An 18,803-nucleotide genomic window follows, 5' to 3' on the forward strand; every position below is an offset into this window, starting at 1 on the left:
CAGTCTTGATGTGAGATTTATTATGCTGCAGAGCCATCTCATGTGGAGGAAAGTCCCTAGGGCTGCTCACGGAGGTGGAACACAACCCTGCAACAGGGAAGAGGTTGGAGGGGACCCGAGGCAGCATCCAGAAATCCTTGATACGATCCTTTGGACTGATTGACTGCAAGTTGTTGTTGGGGTGGTGTTTGGCTTGCGATTTAGAAAAACAAGTTGCTACTGCAGTAAGTGGTAATTCGTAAGGGGAGCTGGATCTCGATCTCTAACGCCTTGGTGGAGTGTTTCCTCTTAAAATTATTGCATGGCACCACCTTGTGGGTGCTTGAACGCGATGAGACTTTTCCCTTTTATCCATGTGTTGACTTTGCAGGGATACATTTGAATAGTGAGGCATGCAAAGGTTGATTCATCCTCACGCTGCTTGTCAAAGACTACGCAGTCATCAAGAACTGGGTTTCTTGCTTCCTGCCAGCTGACAGAAACAGATTTTAGCGCTTAATGTTGATTTTCATAGCTTCACTGATTTTGCCTTTGCTAGTGGTCTTATTGGAAAACTGTAAACAGATTAAATAATTAAAACTTTTCCATTACACAGGAAATGCAGAGGAAAAACTCTGAAATATACATTAAAGGTCATCTGTCCTGTGTGCAATATCTTACCTCTTTCTCAGATGTGAAATTCATGTGTCAGCCAATCTGTGCATCACAAAATTCACTAAACTTATGAAAGTAAGGTGCAACAGGAGAATTTACCATATGGACTATTGTGTTTGCCTTTAGGGATTACCCTGGCAATGTCAGCACGTGTCCTTAACTGCAGTTTCTGGGAAGCATCAGACATACGTTCATGAATAGAACAACAGCCCATGTACAAGTCCAAGACTTTCCAGAAGGCATTGGCTGCCTGGTGTGCATTTTATACAGCAGTAGGATGCATGTTATCATGGGCATGCAGGAACCGAGGATGCAAAATAGCCACCGATGAGAGAGTCAGTGTGACTGTATGTAACTGTACATGTATGGAGTATCCTTTTTGTTTGGTTAAGTGGGTTTATCACACATCTATAAATCCCAGACAACATAGCAGCTTCTTGAAATCTACCCAGATAAGATTTTGCAGAGGGAAAGAGATGGTGTTCTGAAAAAAAGGACATACTGTAGCTTAGACTACATCAAGAAAATGTAACAGAATCTTAAGCAGAATATAGGCAGGTGAGCAGAAAAAATCATCCAGTTCTTCTGCCCATGGTGAGAAATGCAATAAAATCATAAATAAATAGAAATGGTTAAACTGCCAATTTAATTTTTCAAGCCTGCTTCTCAAATTTGTTTTCAGGTCTCAGTTTTGGCAAGAGTGTTTTGCTTCTACAGTGTTGCCCATGCAGCTGTGTGCCCACCCAGGGTTTTTCCAGGTGCTTACAAGGGCAGGTTGTGCTGGGTGCAGAGTTGTGCCAGAGACGTGCTGAGAACCCGTGGGCAGAACAAAGTGGTCAAGGCCACATGGTCCACAAAGTGAGGGGGGTGTCAGGAAAACGGACAAGGAAGGCTTGGCAGGAGATTAGAGAGGTTTCTGAGATCAGGCAGCAGGATAGGGGTGAGGCACAGGGCCAGGGAGCCTCTGGGCTCTGGGCATCCTCCTGTCTCTCACTGTCTGCCTGCTGTCTGTGGGGTGGTTCTGCCCCTCAAGTCTGAGACCTGCAGGTGGGGAGCAGCCCACTGCAAGTTACCAACATCCTCAGTCACCCACCAGGATCAGAAGACCCCCAGAGAGCCTACAACATGACGCTAGACCAAGATGTACAGAGAGGAAAGCATGCCATGAAAACATTTGGGTGGTGTGAGGCAGTAATGTCAGCGCAGCAGCAGTCTAACCTCTGTTGAGTGCTTTTTCCAGCCATGACAGCAAAAGAGAGGTTAAAGCAGGGATCTGGGAGGGAAAAATGAGCCAGTCTTGAGACACTGATGGGGATTTACTCTTCACTGTCCCAGACGTGCCTATGTGGGAGAAAAGATGAAGACACTCACTTGGAAATTCATTAAACTGATGACAGCAGTGACCTCCCTGGATCAATCAGAGACGGATATCAATATCCATCTGTTGAATGGCAGTGGTGGGAAGGATGGGGATTTACAGGCTGAGGAGATGAGCAGTGAATGTTTGCAACCCCGATGAAAGGGAGTCAGGCAGCCCCTCTAGTGGGAGAATCCAAGAGAGGTAATCGCAGCCATCAGCTGGGAAAATGAGCCCTATGGCAGCATTCAGGATGGTCACAAACATGAATCAAGATTGTCTGAAGAAACAGACAGTGCAGCATCATTTCTATAATGTAAGGAAAAAAACAGAGAAAAAAAAATCAGTTTCTGCCAAACTGATTGCAAGAAAAATCTTTCCTGACTTGATACCTGGCGATGGAGTCAAGTCTGAGCATGTGAGCAGAACACACCGATCATGCATGCAAGAGACTTTAAAGCAGGTAGAAACAGCGGTGTATTTCACACTCTTTTAGCCCAGGCTCCAGAACTTGGTGTTCATTCACCGGGTGCTGGGGAAGGTCACCGAGACACTGATATGCTCATATTAAAATATTGGTCCCATCTCTTGTGTGAATTCAAAGTAGCTGGAAAGACTTGTAGCATGTTAAAAAAAATAATACCATAGAAAAGGAAGAAACATGCCTCTGTGGTTTGGGGAAATCACTAACGCTGTGCCTAGCTCAGTTTCCAATTTGTAAAGCAAGGGGTGAATAGCAATTCTTCACTCTTAAAAAGAGTTACACGACAAAAATCATGAAGGCTCTGAAATGCCAACATACTTAAGACTGCGAACCAAATTAGTTTCGGGCCCTGATATATAGTTACACCAATTTTTTACAGTTTGCAGATTCTGTTTTAGCACCAAGCTGGCAAGTAGGATTGTGGAGCAGCAGGGCCGTGTGGGGAGAGGACGGATGCAGCTGCAGAGCAGGCTTGCGTCTGACAGTCCCTTTCTCCTGCAGGAGCTGTGGCTGTCGGGAGGACAATGCCTCTGCTTGATGAAGAGGAGACCTCACTTTCACAAATGAGGAAGATAATGCATATTAGCCATCTGTAATAGTTTAACACTTTCAATTTTATGATGCGGCAGCACATTCAATATTTCCACCTATTTATGTAGTGGTTTTAGGGCTGTATTTGACAGGCTTTAACGTAAACATGGCATTGCTGGCACAGACAGCTTTTTTTTTTTTTTTTTTGCCATTGCTTTTACAGTGTCTTTACACAGAATGAGTCGATGTGTGACTCATGTAAATTCAGATTTTTTACTTCAAGCAGATGCGGCCCCTCAGTGTGAGCCTGAGAACAGTTGGGATGTTGCTGGGATTTTAGTTACAAACCTCCAAGCCAACAGTTTCAAATCTGGGTTGCAGTTAGGTGCCTGTCTCTATGATAGATGGCCTCATTTCGAGAAGGAGTGAGTCCTGACAACTGGAGCTGGCTGGGAGAATGAATTTCTGTTTCATAAAGATGAATCTATGTTCAGGATATTTTCAGGCCCCAGATCAAGATCTAAATCTCCAAATTCAAATATCATTTAGAGATGAACAATATTTCATCTTGCCAACATCAAGACTCTTGGAGATGCCTAGCTGCTGGTGGTGTCTATCCAGGCTGCTGGAAGAACAAGGAGTCCCAGCTCTGTTGTCACCTGCCTGACCAAGCTGTGGGGTGGCAGAGTGAAGGCTGGCTGGGAGCCTTACCCAAGGGGCTGCATGGTTTGCAAGCGTCCCGGTGCTCAGGGAAGAAGCCAGCCTGCAAACCCATGGACTGTCCTTGGGACTTGGCATGGCAGGGCTGTGCTAGGGGATCCCTGGGCTCCACAGCAGCCCTGAAGGTAAAAGGACCAGAGGGAGGCTCTAATAGAAACCCTGATGGTTCTTCACTCCTGCTAGGTAGGGTCAGACCTCACCAGAGGCTTTTCTGGAGCTCTTCAGTGGAGAATCATTTGCATCAAAACGTTCCAGTCTTCCCATTGAAGACTCCAGTATCCAGTCTTCAGTGTGCCCACAACGCAGTGCCACCCACCCACACCCACTGAAGCACCAGGCAGCAGTCACCAGTCATGGCCCACAGGGTGGCTGCTGAAGCATGGAAAGCCACACGAGATGTCTAACAGTGGTGCTAAGTCAGAAGCTCCAGGCTATTTTCCCTGACCTCCAGCTACTTTTGTGGAAAGACGACGAGCTTCAGCAAGCCCTTCTAGCATCTCTGTGTGGTTGTCTCAGATCCTTACCTGTCTCAAATGGCACCAGATGTTGCATTTAGGGATGGAAGCCCCCTGTGAACGATCTGTCGTGGTCAACATCACTGCCAGGCAAAGCAAAGGAAGGGCCACCTCAGGTATCCACTGAGGGTTCACCACCATCCATGATGCCAGGGGGAGCAGCATCCCCCCAGCCTAACTCCTGGACCCTCAGAGCCTGGATTTTTAATTCACTGACAGCTTGGTGCAGAATTGCAAAGCCTGGGACAAGGAGGAAGTGTGCAACACACAAGTAAACTGCAGCATGTGCTGCTGAGCAAAGGGGAGCTTGCAGGCTCAGAACATGAATATAGGCCATGGCCCTTCATTAGCCTGCATTAGTGTTAGGGTTGTACTCAGAGGAATTTGGCTGCCAGTGGTGTATCGCTCCTTCCGCAAATTCTCTCAATTTGCGGGGGAGGGGGGGGGGAAGCAATGAGGGCCACGCTGATGTTTTGGTTTAATTTCAGTACCTTGCTGTTGAGATCTTGAACAAGGGTTTGCAAAGGCAGTCTGGCACGAGTTGCGCAGAAAGGTGACTGTAAACAGGAGTTTGCACAGACCGCATTTCGTCGAGAGAAAGAGCTTCTACTTCCTAGGTTTTCACCTAAAAACAACAAAAAAGAAAACAAAAGAAAACCGGCATCCAGCTGTCACATATATTGAAAATTTAAGCCATTCTTCTAAATTCTAGCAACAATCTGAAAGTTGAGGTCATTACTTTCTGCCTCTTACCTCAGTTACTTTGTAGTAAAAGTTCTTTCCTTATCACCAGTTATCAACTTTATTAAAAGGAGATGGTTTGCTCATGATGGGCAGAAGACTTCTAAAACAGAATATAGGAGCGGTTAACTTAAATACTGCAGTATGCTGAAGCAATTCAACATCCTTTGGGGCATTATTGATGAATATTTCAGTATGTTTAATGTGGCACAAACAGAATTTATTTTTCTGTCCTGAATCAACTAGATGTATGAGCCAGAGGCTTCAGTCAGTGAAAGGGTGGCTTTGTGAAGATCTTTAAATTCTCCTTTAGTGTTCAACTCACCAGCTGTTAGCTGGGATCTCACTAAAGGCTGCTATGCACTAACAGCTGTTTCAGGCTTTCTGATATTTATAGTATTTCTATTGTCAGACAGCTCAGAGGTGTCCAGGATGATATTTCCCTGGGTGCTGATGAATGAGCGCTGAGGCAGCCCTCCCACAGAAAGTTCACGTCCAAGCAAGCAATGTACCTCGGCGGACTTAATGGGAAACCACTGGGCCCACAGCATTTCTGAAGCATCGGAATGCTTCTCCTTTGAGCAGCCTTATGGAATTTCCTGCTTTCATTTTGCTGGTAATCCATCTGTTGTTGAGCGAATTCTCACCGGCCAACTTCACATATACATTAAACCATAAAGAAGAAGGAAACAGATGAGCAGCTGCAGGTTAGCAGGCTCTGAACTCATTATACCTGGTAGTAGAAGCAATTTGTCACTGGCTGAGTCATCCCCTGTTCAGGGAATCCACTATTCTAGTACAATTCTTTGAACAAAGCATTAGAGCTAATAAAGTCCACAAGAATCTTACTTAGACAAATACCATTTTCAGGTATTTCTGAAGTGCTTTTTTGTTGCTAGGACTGTGCACTCATCCCAGATTAAAAACCCATTGTAGAAAAACCCACTAGAAATTGTGAAGAAACATGGTGGCGAGTGTGTATCTTTGGCTCTGGATATTGTCTACGAGACAATGATAGGCAGGGCCTAGGAACTGGCACGCTTGATGACTGAATTAAATTTGAAGTCTCTCTCATCTCTGAGGCCTCAGAAGACACTGCAAAGACTTTCCTTACAAATAATTTTGTAATGATACTGAAGCTGAAGATTGTTTTCAGTAACCTCCAGCAGTTAATTATGGGATTATAACTTGGAGACTGGGGAGTTTAACAGAGCATCTCACAACCTGAATTTTTCTTTTGTAATGGGTTCAATCCAAATAATGTAAAAAATACGTTCATCCCTTTTTGGACCATGAATTTTGTCAAAAGATGCAATGAAACTGATGCATTCTGCAAAGCGACTCAGTCTCACAGCCCTGGCATTTTCCACACAAAAATGCACAGGCGTTAAGTTTCTGACAAGCTCTTGTTCACAATACCAATACAGCACTAGAACTACTAAGAAGGTTCAGACAAATCTGTCATCATTGTGTTAGGAATGGCACAGCTGTAGGTTTTTATTTATTTGCCCACCTACACGGGGGTAGGACGTCAGAGTTACAGTTTTGGTGTAGTGTCAGCTGCTGCACACACACAGATCAAAGTCCTTAATAACTACAGAAAAAATAAAAACTTTCCCTGGAGATGGTAAAGCATTTAACCTTGTTGATATTGTGTAGCACTGAATTCCCCAGGTTAATTATGGGTTGTGTAAAAAAGTATTACTTTTCGTTAGTTTTGGAAACTAAATTTATTCATACCCTCCTGAATCCTTTCTCAGTCGTTGTCAGCCTTGACATTTACATAGAAGTATGGTAAATCAGGGCACCGAGACTCACAATCATCACAAGGAAGGAAAATGTCCAACAATATAAGGCTGTCTCAGCCATTCACTGGAAAACCAGCATCTGGTTCAATGTGTCTGCAGGCACAGACTGTAAGGGCTTTTTGTTCTTCAAACAGCTCAGCTGACAGGTTACTTTCTGGAAGAGGCATGGTAATCTGTCTATTTATGTACTGTCTTTGAGAGATGTAGTCTTAAATTAGGACAGGAGTTGGGAACTGAAACAAATGGGCTCACAGAAATGGGAGACACCAGGTTTTTTGGCATGCAGGCTCTGTGCAATCAGGTCTCAAAAGCATTTTTAAAAAAATGGAATAAAATGAGCCGTGTTGTTTTCATAGCTGATTAAACTGAGGTGGCATCTCATCCTCCAGACATGAGCTTACTACTTGATCTAACCTATATTTGATGAGTTGTATGACATTCAGAGAGAGTTAGAAACATTTTTATCCTTCCTTTGGAATTACTCCAGTGTTTACTGAGTGCCTGCCTTTAGAAATGGGCAATCCCTCCCTGGGAGCTGACAGAGGAAAGGCGTTTGATTCATGGCAGTGGGGATTCTGCCCTGACCAGCCTCCAGGACCCGACAGTCCCCAGGCTCTGGCAATCCCACCAGCTGCTCACAAGCAGTTTCCCTGAAAACAGAGAGTTCAGCAAGCCAAACAGCTTATTTGGGCCCTGGATCCCATATCCATGAAAGCCCCATTCCGAACACAGGCAGAAGGATGGTACTAGTTGTACCTTGTTGCTCTGTGTCTTTTCCAACACTCTGAGCAAGCTCAGCCTTCAATTCTGTCACCTCATTTGGGTCCTGCTCCTGACCCGTCTCCTGGCCCAGCTCACTCCTTGTCCTAAGCCCAGTCCAACTTGAGCCCTCAGCACCTGTCCCCCTTGCTGAGGCTTGTTCAGACACCAACACCTGCCTCCTGCAGCATTCCTCGTGCTGAGACTTAGGAGGGAAACTGCTTTGGGAAAGACTCAATATTCCCACATTCCTCATTAGAAGGTAAGGGAGGTTGTACCTTGGGGGCCACAGCTAGTATTATGCTGTAGGTCTCTGCCACTCAGGTCACGTAGTGACAACCGGACAGCCTTCAGCATGCCTTTGCTGCTGGCCAGTGCCACATGGTCAGGCACACTGAGGTTGTGTATGCCCGAAGAGATGAGTGTGGCTCCAAAAAAAGGCATTCGGCTTTCACCTGGGGTAGAGATAGAGACCTGCCACATATTTTATAACTTCTGTTCCTTAAAGCAGCAAGATGGATTAAAGGAAAAGATATCCATCATAAATCAAGAAATGCTGTTAAATTTTCTGGTAATTGCTGTGAGGGGCCAGAGTTCAGAACTTCACTAATCTCATGACACTTCGTGCTTTGCTGTCTGCATCTCTCTCGGCTACTTTTTCCCAGACATCGAGGATGTAACACAAAGTGTTGGCACTTGGTGACCACAATGTACAATGCCAGGGATTTTGCTTAAGTATCCTGTAGGGGAACAGAAGAAAACTTTGCAGAACACTTTTCAGGAGACACAGAAGATTCTGTGTCAAGATCCATCTTCAGTCTTACACCTTCCTTCTTGCATCTTAGCGGAGATGCTGTCACATTTGCAGCAGGCTCCACTTCACTGTAAGCACATTGCAAGGAAGCTCATCATCTAGCGTTCTTCTGACGATCCTCATGTTGCATTGACCTGTGCTGTTGCTGGCCACCAGAGTGTTGTTGCTTCCAAAAGGCTTGCCCCCCTGTCAAGACCCATGTATGCTGGAAGCGTGTCCTACGTCAAGGCTTCTATCTGTACCCTGCGCTTAAAAGTGGACAAAGGAACAGGCAGAGGCACAATCAGCCCCTTTGGTACATGCGTTTTCCGTGCATGCTGTTCATGGCTTGCTGCAGTAAAGCTCAGACTCGTTGCACTTTGGAAGTAAAGCACTAGGTGAAACTCGAACACAACGGGTTAAGCCCTTCGCAGGCTGGAGAAGCAAGAACCTGCAGGAAAGCACCATGTTGCCCGGGCTCCCCTACCTCTTGTGAGTGCTCCAGGCCTTTGTACAACGTGCAGGTGAGCATCTGAATGTAACAGTATGAACAGGACATATGTCTGGGTTACAGCACTGCTTAACTGGCAGCATGGGCATAATGTGAACATCCTCCATTTCTCTCTAGATGACTCCCTTTTACATACATTGTATATGACTCTGGCATCTTAGGCAGTTATCTTTCACTTCCAAACTTCTGCAGGTAAATAACCATCTGGGGATTGATTTGTTCTGCATACAGCACATCAGCTGGTCCCATCACACGTAATTCAAATGCTTTCCAGACTGGTAAATCTCTGCTTATTTTCATTTCCAGCCTCTAGCCGTATAGTCAGAGATTGTTTCATTCGCTGTTTGAATCCAGTGAGCAGAAGTGAAATATTCTGCAATTCAGGACAGGTCAGACTGTAGATTTTTCCACCATCCCAAAGCCTTGTTTAGTCAGCTGGATGAATTAGAGGTGGTGAGCATGTAGCAGGGTATAAAAGAAACCAACCCTTCAGGCTCTGTAAAGCCAGCCTTGTGGTGCGGCAGGGCTCTGCATAAGGGTGCTAGCTCATCACACAGCGTGTGCGCAAGCTGTGCTGCACGGTCTGGGCTGGACGTGGAGAGCAGGACACAGCAAGCATTGCTAGAGGCTCACCGTAGCAGAAGGTTTATAACCCATCACCTACAGATCAGTTTTTCTTTCCCAAGGAAAGGCTGAAGACCAACAGATGGGATGCTGAAAAGCAGCACACCTCTGCATCAAGGGATCAGGTTTCTGTAACTCTCTTGCTTTGTGCTCAGGCACCCAGTACCTGGCAATTGGTTTACTTCTTTGTATGTCCTGGCTAAATCATCCTGTGCAAAGGGCATAGAGGAACTGGCATCAGTTGTGCCTGGAAAATCTGTTTTTCAGCCAGTAGAGATCACTGAAGAAAGGAAGAAAGAGAGCAAGATACATCTCACTGGAGTGTTTGACAGATGTGGCAGGCTGGAGGAAGTCTGAATCTTCCCCAGAGCCTTTCCATCTTGTGTTTCCCAGGCATCTTCTTCCTTTAAGGTTCTCATGTGTGTGTCCAGGTGAAAACGTGGTGGGAAGGAGCTGAGCTCAGCTTAGATTAGGCCCTACACTGCTGGGGCCGGTGGCATGCCTGCTCTTCCCTTAAAGTGGGGAAATGCATTGTTCTCACCAGCCATTGCAGCGACAAACACGACAGCCCCACTCCCAGCCAAACAAGACATCTATCCTCAGTCCCAGGGACCGAAATCTGCTGATGTTTTTGTCCATTTCCAGAGGGTATCTCCATCCTCTCTTGACTCCATGGTGCTCCTCATTGCTCCCTGTGTCTTTACACAGAATGGCAGCAGGAGGAAGTGACAGAGAAAGGATAAGTGTAAGCCACATTCTCAGCCACGTGCAGTACACAAAGCCTTTCTGCTTCGGTTTATTCCAGAAACAGGATCGATTGAAACCCTCTACCCCTGCAGTACAGTATGGCCATTGCTAGTAACAGGCCGCAGGTTTTGTACCGAGTGTGCAAAGGCTCAGGACCGAGGCTTGTCGAGTTTGCTTTGCCTGGACATTTATTGACCTGCTGCCACTTTATTTAAACTCAATTTAGCTGTAGGAATATTATTTTCCTTCTGACCAGGTGGCTATGGCTGATTTGTTTTACTTTGGTTAGCACTGTATGGTACAACCATCGTTTTATACAGATAGCAGTAGTAAGTAACTCTTCCATGCACCACGAGGTGTTCACGACTCCAAGTTAATAAGCTAGAGTTAATAGAGTTAATTATAGCCCTGGTACGACAGCAGAGGTCTTGAGAAGTAGAGGCACAGGGTGCGGTGCAGGGCAATACAGGCATGGGATGGTAAGAGGTGGGGCACAGGCTTGGCCAGAGACGTCACAGCTACAAACGACTCACCAATGGTCAGTTAAAGAAACACAGATGTGGAGCTGGGCAAGAACAGTTTTAGAGGTAGCAAAGAGGACAAAGAAATTGTATCTTACATGTATATAATCAACACATACAGTAAATTTGGATAGAAAATGGAGTTTCAATCCAATGAAGAAAAAAACCCCAGGTATAAAAGCATGTTACTAATCATAAAACAGACCCCCAGCAGATTCTAGAATGACAAAGAGGAAACCATCCCTCCCACTGACATTCCTCCCACTGAAGGACTCCAGATGCTGATAATTCCCTCTAACACCACCACCAGAACGAAAGCACCAACCTTAGGACCCAAAGGAGCAAGGGCAGGGGGAGCATAACACCAGGAACAGGGGTAGAAGTTAAGAAGTGTGTGCATAACAATTTTGATTTTTAAAGAATTATTATTATCATCATTATCATCATCTTCGTTATTCACATTGACATTTTTCTGCATAGGAGTATTATTTATTTTTCTGTAATACTTAGACCTGGATTAATAACAATTTTTTATTAGAGTGCTAAGGTTTCGGTTATACTAACAAAAATTTTTTGTCTCTCTATATAAGGTACATTTCCCTTTTGCCCAGAAACAATGTTTTGAGCATAACACTGTAAGAAGATTCCTGAATCACTCAGAAACACACTATATTTCTCACAGGCTCACAATAACCAAATCACTTTATGAGCTGAAATCCCCATCAAAATGTGAAAAATGCATCTGCCTGGGAGAGGTCTAAAGAGCCTCTTGGTCTCAGCTGAAATGGTAAATGGTGTTTTGGGTGAAATCAACTTTTGTTTTCAGTTTCACCCTTCAAAACTGTTCCTGCTCCCTTGGACACTCTAGGAGTCAGAACAGACTCTGCTCACCTTCTAGACTGCACTTTGGCTAAAAGGGAAGCCACAAGAAATACATTGTCAGTTAGGATACATTATTTGTAGCCACAGATCAAAATTCAAAGACATAAACAGAAACTCCAGAACTCCTAATCTTCCAGGTCCTCAGGAAAGCTTTCCGTGTTAATGTCTTCCATTTCTAATGGATCTGTAATGTTTTATAGATGGATTATGTTTGTAATATAATTCAGAAGTGATGCATTGCCATCAAGCATGTGCCTTCAGCTCCGGCTTTTCTATCCTGGAAAAAACAAAACAGGCCAAGGAGAGGAGCCACCGTGGCGGGCAGACCTGTGCCGTTGAACACCCGACAGAGGCAAGCAAACCACGGGAAGGACTCCCCTTGTTTTGTGCTGGGCTTCCTGGGCAGAATTACAGTGTAACCTGGAATTACAAGGTAACCTGTAATTACAAATGTTTTCACATCCTGGACATCCTGGACCTGTGGTGTAGAGGTGATTGCCATAAGCCTGGTGGCCATTCCCAATTCTGGGATTTTGGCTTCCCTCTTCTGTAGAGATACTTGCAGAATGTTTTTTCACTTGACTTTCATGTGTCTCTGCAGCAGGTTCAACTCCCTGCTCCTCACAGGACTACTTAAAACCAAACTGTATGACTAAAAGCATTGTCCAGGTGCTCCTTGAACTGACAGGCTTGGTGCTGTGACCACTTCTCTGGGGACACCTATCTTAACACCAGTAGCAGGTGAGGGTTGCTTAATGGCTGTAACCCTGGGCAAAGACGCAGCAATCCCTGGTTCAGTTCCCAGCTCCCTCCGTGAGCTGTTCTGTGAAACTGGGCTATGGAAAATGTGTGCGTGTTTTCCCATACCTGCAACATGGAAATAATGAAATTAATGTAATTCCTAGGGTATAGCAATGATTTACTAGTAGGGAAAGCCCTGTGAGAGCTTTAGTCAAAAGAGCCTAGCCACTTAAATACTAATTCACCTCTCTTCCAAGTACCTAAGTCTACGTTTCAGATGGGTTGTGTTAGTAATTGGAGAAACAAAATGTGTGTCTCCAAGTGCACGACTAATGCTGGATCCAGAGCGTGCAGGAGCCAGCGGAACCTCCCTGTGCCCTTTGGTAGGCTTTGGATCCAGCCCTGAGCATGCACATGGCTTATTATGACCATGGGTACGAGACATGTGCAAATGACTATGCAGCAGCATTTTCATGCATAACCACAGTAACGGTGGGCAAAAACTGGACATATGCTTGTTTATTCCAACCATATGAAAATTGGTTCTAAAATGGAATGTTTGGGCTATGGACTTGAATATCCAGAACTCTGGAAGATGTGTTAAGTCTAGGCCCAGTTTTGTGAGTGGCTTTGATTTTCTGTTTGGATGGCCCCAGACATCATTTGGAGATGTTCAGATTAGATGCTTGAACACTTTATAGTTTGAATATATGGAATATATGTTTGTCTCCTCACTAAATGAAAACAGAATTCTTGATTTTCTGTATTTTCCCTGTTTTCCTATCAAGTTGATGAGATACCACCTTACTGCAATCTGTTAATTTATAAAATGCATGGAAGCCTCCTTCCTTACACACAAGTTGTCATAAAGGGCGCTTAGTTCATTTATTTTCTGTGAATTTAATTTTGTTTAGGTCCTTCTGCCTCATCCAACAGGCAGTGCCCCCTCAAGCCTGTCAGCCTTGGTCTTCCGTGTCTTACCAGGACACTGCACAAGTCTGATCGTTTAATCCCACTTCCCCCCATTGCAACTGGCTCTGACCCCAGTCCTGGAGCATGAGGGCTGAGAAATGCTTAGACCAAAGCTCTCCATCTGCCAGTGGGGTCTGGCCATTAACCTTTTGTTTATGTACTTGCTGTGCAATGGAGAGGCACTTCAGATATTTCCTTGCTAAACAAAGGCAGGCATTTAAACCGAGCAATATGCTTCAATACTGGGAATAGTTACTGCACATACCGTTCGACTCTTTTCTCTGCAGAGATTAATGCTGGAATCTTAAACATCACTAATGCCTTATAGACAATCCATTAACATCTGTGTCTCCTAAGTGGCCAGCCATACCATTATTTATAAAATAGGGATCCCTTCCTAATGCTAGGGCTACAGATCCCTTGATTTCCTGAGCATATAATCATGTGTATTATCAGCTGTGGAGCATTTTACACCGCTACGTATTTTTTACTATATAATGAGCTGCGTGTGTGTGAGTGACATACAAAAAACAGAGGAATATTGCTATTGCACTTACTGCAATGTATGAGCGGATCTAGTTAGACACGAAATGCAGACAGAAATCCGCCTCACCTCTCAAGCTAATTTTAGTCTCTCCCTCTCTTCTCTCTAGCTGTGTGTGTATAAAATCACTCACAGTCTGACAATGTTCCAGTAACCTGTACCACGCGCAGAGCGGGATGTACTTACTAACCATCTGCTTGCATGGCATGGGTTAACTGAGCCTGTGGGATTGTGCTTACCTAAACAAAACCACTGCAGTGAGGGGAAAAACAATGAATGGGTGGAGATGATCAGCCCAGGCATTCCAGCTAGTGCAGTCCAGGCAGCAATGACAGCCTGAAGGTTGCAGCAGCATCGGGATCTGCATTCCAAGTGCACAGATCTTACAGTCTGGAGTGATTTTACGTGGAGCTGCTCTTTATTTGCTGAGCCATGGCCAGCAACCAGGCCAGCCTGCAGGATGATCAGAGCAGGCACTGCAAGTTCCTATCCTATATGTTCTACCAGGCTGTGAGAGATCACAAGCCTGTGTGGATGCTGGAAGACATGAGAACTATGGAGTATTTTTACTGGGAGGAAAATGCCAGCCTAAGAACCTACTCACCTTCAGAAGCCCTTCTCTATGCAGTGGTGCATAACCACCTGCCTTATGCTCAGTATCTGCTGTCTCATTTTCCAGAGGAGGCTCTCAAGGTGCCTGGGGAACACTTCTGCTACTGCCCATCCTCTGCTCCTCACTTGGCCATGGCGGTCACATATGACAGGAGAGATATCTTGGCGCTGATCATCAAAATCGCACACAAGCTCCCCAGCTTGAACTCCTACATCAACAGGACTGGTTGCTTTCATCTGGAAGATGGGAAAACCCCTCTGCACCTTGCCTGTGAACTGTTGAGGTCAGAGACAGTCCTCATCCTCCTCGGGAATGGAGCTTCTCCCAGGATAGAGGACAGTAAAGGGCTTACCCCGCTGGACGTCATCCTGGAGCAGATGTGGGACTCCAAAGTCAATGTGGCATCAAAGAAGCTCTGCCTCGACTACCTCTTGCTCTTCATGCCCAACCCCCAGTTTAAGATGCGGAAAGTTCTGCAGGAGCATCCAGACCACTGGACAGCTTTGCTGGGGGAAGACAAATTCAACAGCCTGGTTGGGAACACACCTGCTTCTTTATATCTGCAAGCTATGCAAACTATTCTCCAGACTCTTCCCCCCTCCCACTTCCCTAAAAGCATCCAGGAACTACCTATACCTCAGGCACTAAAGCCCTTACCATCCTATGGCAAAAAGCTACCGACAAAAAATGTGGTAAATGTTTTTCCTTGACTTTATTTACTGGGTCTTGGATTTTCAAAGGCAACTTAGGGGAGCTGGTCATCCACCACCCTCTACATTTTAGTGTGATTTTAGTACTTAACCTATTAGGCTATGCTGGAAAATCCAATATTTTGTGACAAGATTTTAAATGTCTTTTCTAATTGATTGCAGGCACGGCACTTTTAAAGGCAAATGCCTTCCTTGTTTTCTGTTTCATTGTGCATGTGAAGGGTTAACTGTAGTCGAGACTGTGTTATGTTTGGTTTCTTAGCTGTCAGCTGGTATCAGTGTATCTGAATTCCCAATATGATAACTGTATCCTGTGTAACATACCTGGGTAAAAAGGAACTACATGCCCAGTGGGATTTTCAAACGGTGTAACTGTGGGACTCTGTTCTGCTAGAGCTGGGAGAAATACCACCCCACACCAACAGGGTTCAAACATCAGGGTTCCTTTCTAACAATGGTCTAGCATCATTAGTAATAACCAAAAGGTCCATGGCTGATGCTGCAGGGTTGTAGAGGCAGTCTTGTAGGGTACCTGATTTTACTGGGTTACTTTACAGCAGGTCATAGTGTGAAGGGCATGGCTTCAGAGGGGGGCAGTGAATGTATATTGCTGGGGGGTGGGCCCCAGCAGAACAGCTAACTGAAAGCATCCTGTCTCACCTGGGAGTGAGGGGGTTAAAGGCAATCCTAGCCCCATGCCTCTACAGGCTTGTGCAGTGGGGAAGGAACCATTTTCCCATTTTCCCTGCTGTCCGGTAAACAGATGGAAATCAGAGCAGGGCCAGTGGAAGCCTTGTCCTTCCTAAGTGACATTATTTCTCCTTGACTTGTGTTTTAGGGCTGAACATATCTCCACAACAGACGTAATTCACTAACTTGATTTCCCAGTGGGTCTCAGAGCCACCAGCATTTCTAGTTATCCTCAGCTGGGGTATAACGTTCTCCTGTTAAAAGTTGTCACTTGTCAATTAGAGCATTTCCGCCACCTGGGTCCAGAAAGAGGGCCTGATCCTGGAAAATACAAAAAGTTCCCGCTGGCTCCCCTCAGCATTGCAGGCCGGGTGTATTTGCAGAAAGCAGGGCTGGGGCTGCCCTGCTTTCTGGGGAGCTCTGTCTTGCTGCCCAGGAAAAGCCCTGTATGTTCAAGGCACTGGTACTGCTCTCCTGGCTGTGCTCAACACCATCAGAGCAGTGGCAGGATCCCAGCTCCCTTTGGAGGACATCCCTTGTTTTGGACCCCCTCTTTCTTAGTGTTCTCCCCTCTTTTCTTAGCGCAACCTGCTGCTCTGCTGAAGCAGTGTAACCCACTTCCCCGGATCCATACGGAATAGCTGTGAAGGAGTTACTTGTCTCTTTAAACACATTTGGAGCCAAAGGCTGTGGGGCACAAACCCCTTCTAGCAGGGCTCTGGCTAAGGCAGGGTGTGTGGTCACATCTCAATTGCTCCGTGCAAAAATGGCTTGTAGCTCGTCTGGCTAATTCCCTGCCTGTGCCAAGGAGGCTGTGCTGGAGCTGCACCCTTTTTTCCGTCAGCACAGGGAGCAATTCCGCTCATTTTCCCTGTGCACAGGTTACCTCTTGTGTGCCAGGATGCTGGTGATGCCAGCCACAGCCAGGCGGAGATTTCCTGCAGCGCTGTGCAACGTGCCGGGCACAGGCAACTGGAACATCCTTTCGGAGGCACTGGGATGCTCCTCCTGGACATCCCCTCCCACTGCCATGCCATGGAATCATGCCGTGGAAGCACTTTGGTGCTGGTGCTGCCCGCACTGCACTAGCTGAAGATGCATGCCTGCTTGCAAGGTGGAGAAAATGTCAGCCCAGCCCTAAAAGTGGCAAGCAGGCCATGAAAGGGTTAACCCTTCTCCTGAAACCCTACAGCCCCGGTGCTGCAGCATCCTTCCACCCCTGCCCCAGGGGACTTGCAAGTCTTTCTCCACCTGTGTCTGTTCCTCCTCCTGCGATAGGGGAGGCTGTGAATGGTGGCAGAGAAATTCAGGGCCAGTCTTGGGCAAGGGTTTTGCAGAGAGGCTGCTGGCTCGGCCGGCTCTGCGGCAGGCAGAGGCTGTCACAGCTCGGGAAGCAAAGCAGAGCCCAAGGCAGATTTGCATTATAAGCGGTGGCTGAGCTGCTTGTGCCTAGCCCTGCAGGCTCCCCGGCCCTGGCAGCCCCCAGAAACACGGAGCTGCAGGCAGAGGACAAAGCAGGGGCTGCCTGCCCAAGGCTGGTGAGAGCAACTGTGCACAGCACAGCCCAGGTGGCACCCCTGGAGTCTGGGGGAGCAGGACTGGGTTTGTCCCCAGCAGCAATGCGGTATCTCATCCGGATGTTGGTGGGCGAGAGGCGGAGGAGGCTGCTGATGGGTATTATTAGAATAGCAATTAGGCCCTGGGAGCGGAGATTCCAGGGAAGGAGGGAAGGGAAATCATCAACTCTTACTGCACTGGCTCAAAACCGTAAGAGTTTTGGTGCTACGAAGATTTTTAGAAAAGACAGAAGGGAGGGGAAGGCTGTTCGACTTAAAAATCAAAGGAGGCAGGTAGGGATTCTTGGCATTAATGAGGTAGCACTTTCTAATACAGTAGGGGGATGCACCCAGAGAGCCAGAGCAACCCACTGGGAGCAAATGGGTCTAGAATGGTGCAGGGATCTCTTGTTGACTGTCATAGTTGCAGATTGTTGCAAAGTTCAGGCTTCAGGCACTTCAGGCTTAATGCGTGGATGTGTAGCAGGTAGCAGGATGCTTGTGTGCACACATTTGTCCATGTGGGAGGCTACCCTCAATCCATCAGCCCAGAGGATAAGAGATGGATTCTCAGCAACTGCTCGAGAAACTCAAATTCTGGGACATACCTGCATCTGCAGCACAGTCTGGAAGAAAGCTGCTGGCCCACTGTGGGCCAACATGCAAAAACTGGTGTACTCAGCCCAGTGCCCAGCAGGCAGCTGCCCTCACTAGAAAGATCACTCCACAGCCCTCTCATTCCTCCTTTTCCTGAGCATTTTAACACGAGATCAAGCCCCAGCTGGCCCTCAGCTGCTAGGCTACCCTCAGACCTCCACGTGCCATCCCGCTGGGCCAGAGTTTAAGGCCATTAGCAATGTGGTGACAACTTTCCATCACCTGTAGCGATACGGGTGCAGGAGGGGGCGTCCTGCTGGAATGGAGGAATCTTCTCTCTAAACCTGGTTTGCTTGTCTTGTGGTGACTTGCCTGTTGGTTTGGGATCCCATTTGTCTTCTTGCTCAGTACAGTGACATTACACTGGATACGGTCAAATCTACCTCAGCCCTATTCGTGTTGATGTATTTTCTCTATTCTTTCCAAGCCAGGTCATTAGCAAAAGTAAACACAAAATATTTTCATGCTTTCTGCAACCTGACAGTCCATAGTCTTGAAAAATCCCTATGCTTGCATGACAAATATGTTAGTGACTTTGTTAATCAAAAAGGGTGCTAGGTGCTGTGTAGTGATGTTTACATTTTGCATATATACATACTAAGTGTAGCTAAGATCTGTATTTCTGAACTTGGGAAAAAGGAATGCAAGCAAGAGAGAAAAGGGAGAGGGTAAA

At 46.2% G+C, this 18,803-nt stretch overlaps 1 protein-coding gene across 18 annotated transcripts in view; it reads left to right on the forward strand.

Annotated features, from left to right (window-relative positions):
- LOC308072247 (ankyrin repeat domain-containing protein 9-like) overlaps nt 1–15,843 on the forward strand; it is a 39,808-nt gene extending 23,965 nt beyond the window's left edge. For 8 of the 18 annotated variants that reach the window (XM_080408851.1, XM_080408852.1, XM_080408853.1 and 5 more), the window contains exon 2: nt 1–15,843. This exon is cut by the window's left edge. In XM_080408851.1, the coding sequence (XP_080264977.1) occupies nt 14,337–15,227 (891 nt within the window). In that variant the 5' untranslated portion in view covers nt 1–14,336 and the 3' untranslated portion in view covers nt 15,228–15,843. The other 10 variants (XM_080408847.1, XM_080408848.1, XM_080408857.1 and 7 more) reach the window with 9 other exon arrangements.
- Nucleotides 15,844–18,803: the final 2,960 nt, after the last annotated feature.

Source organism: Falco punctatus (genome assembly GCF_963210335.1).
Source record: "Falco punctatus genome assembly, chromosome: 12".
NCBI lineage: Eukaryota > Metazoa > Chordata > Aves > Falconiformes > Falconidae > Falco > Falco punctatus.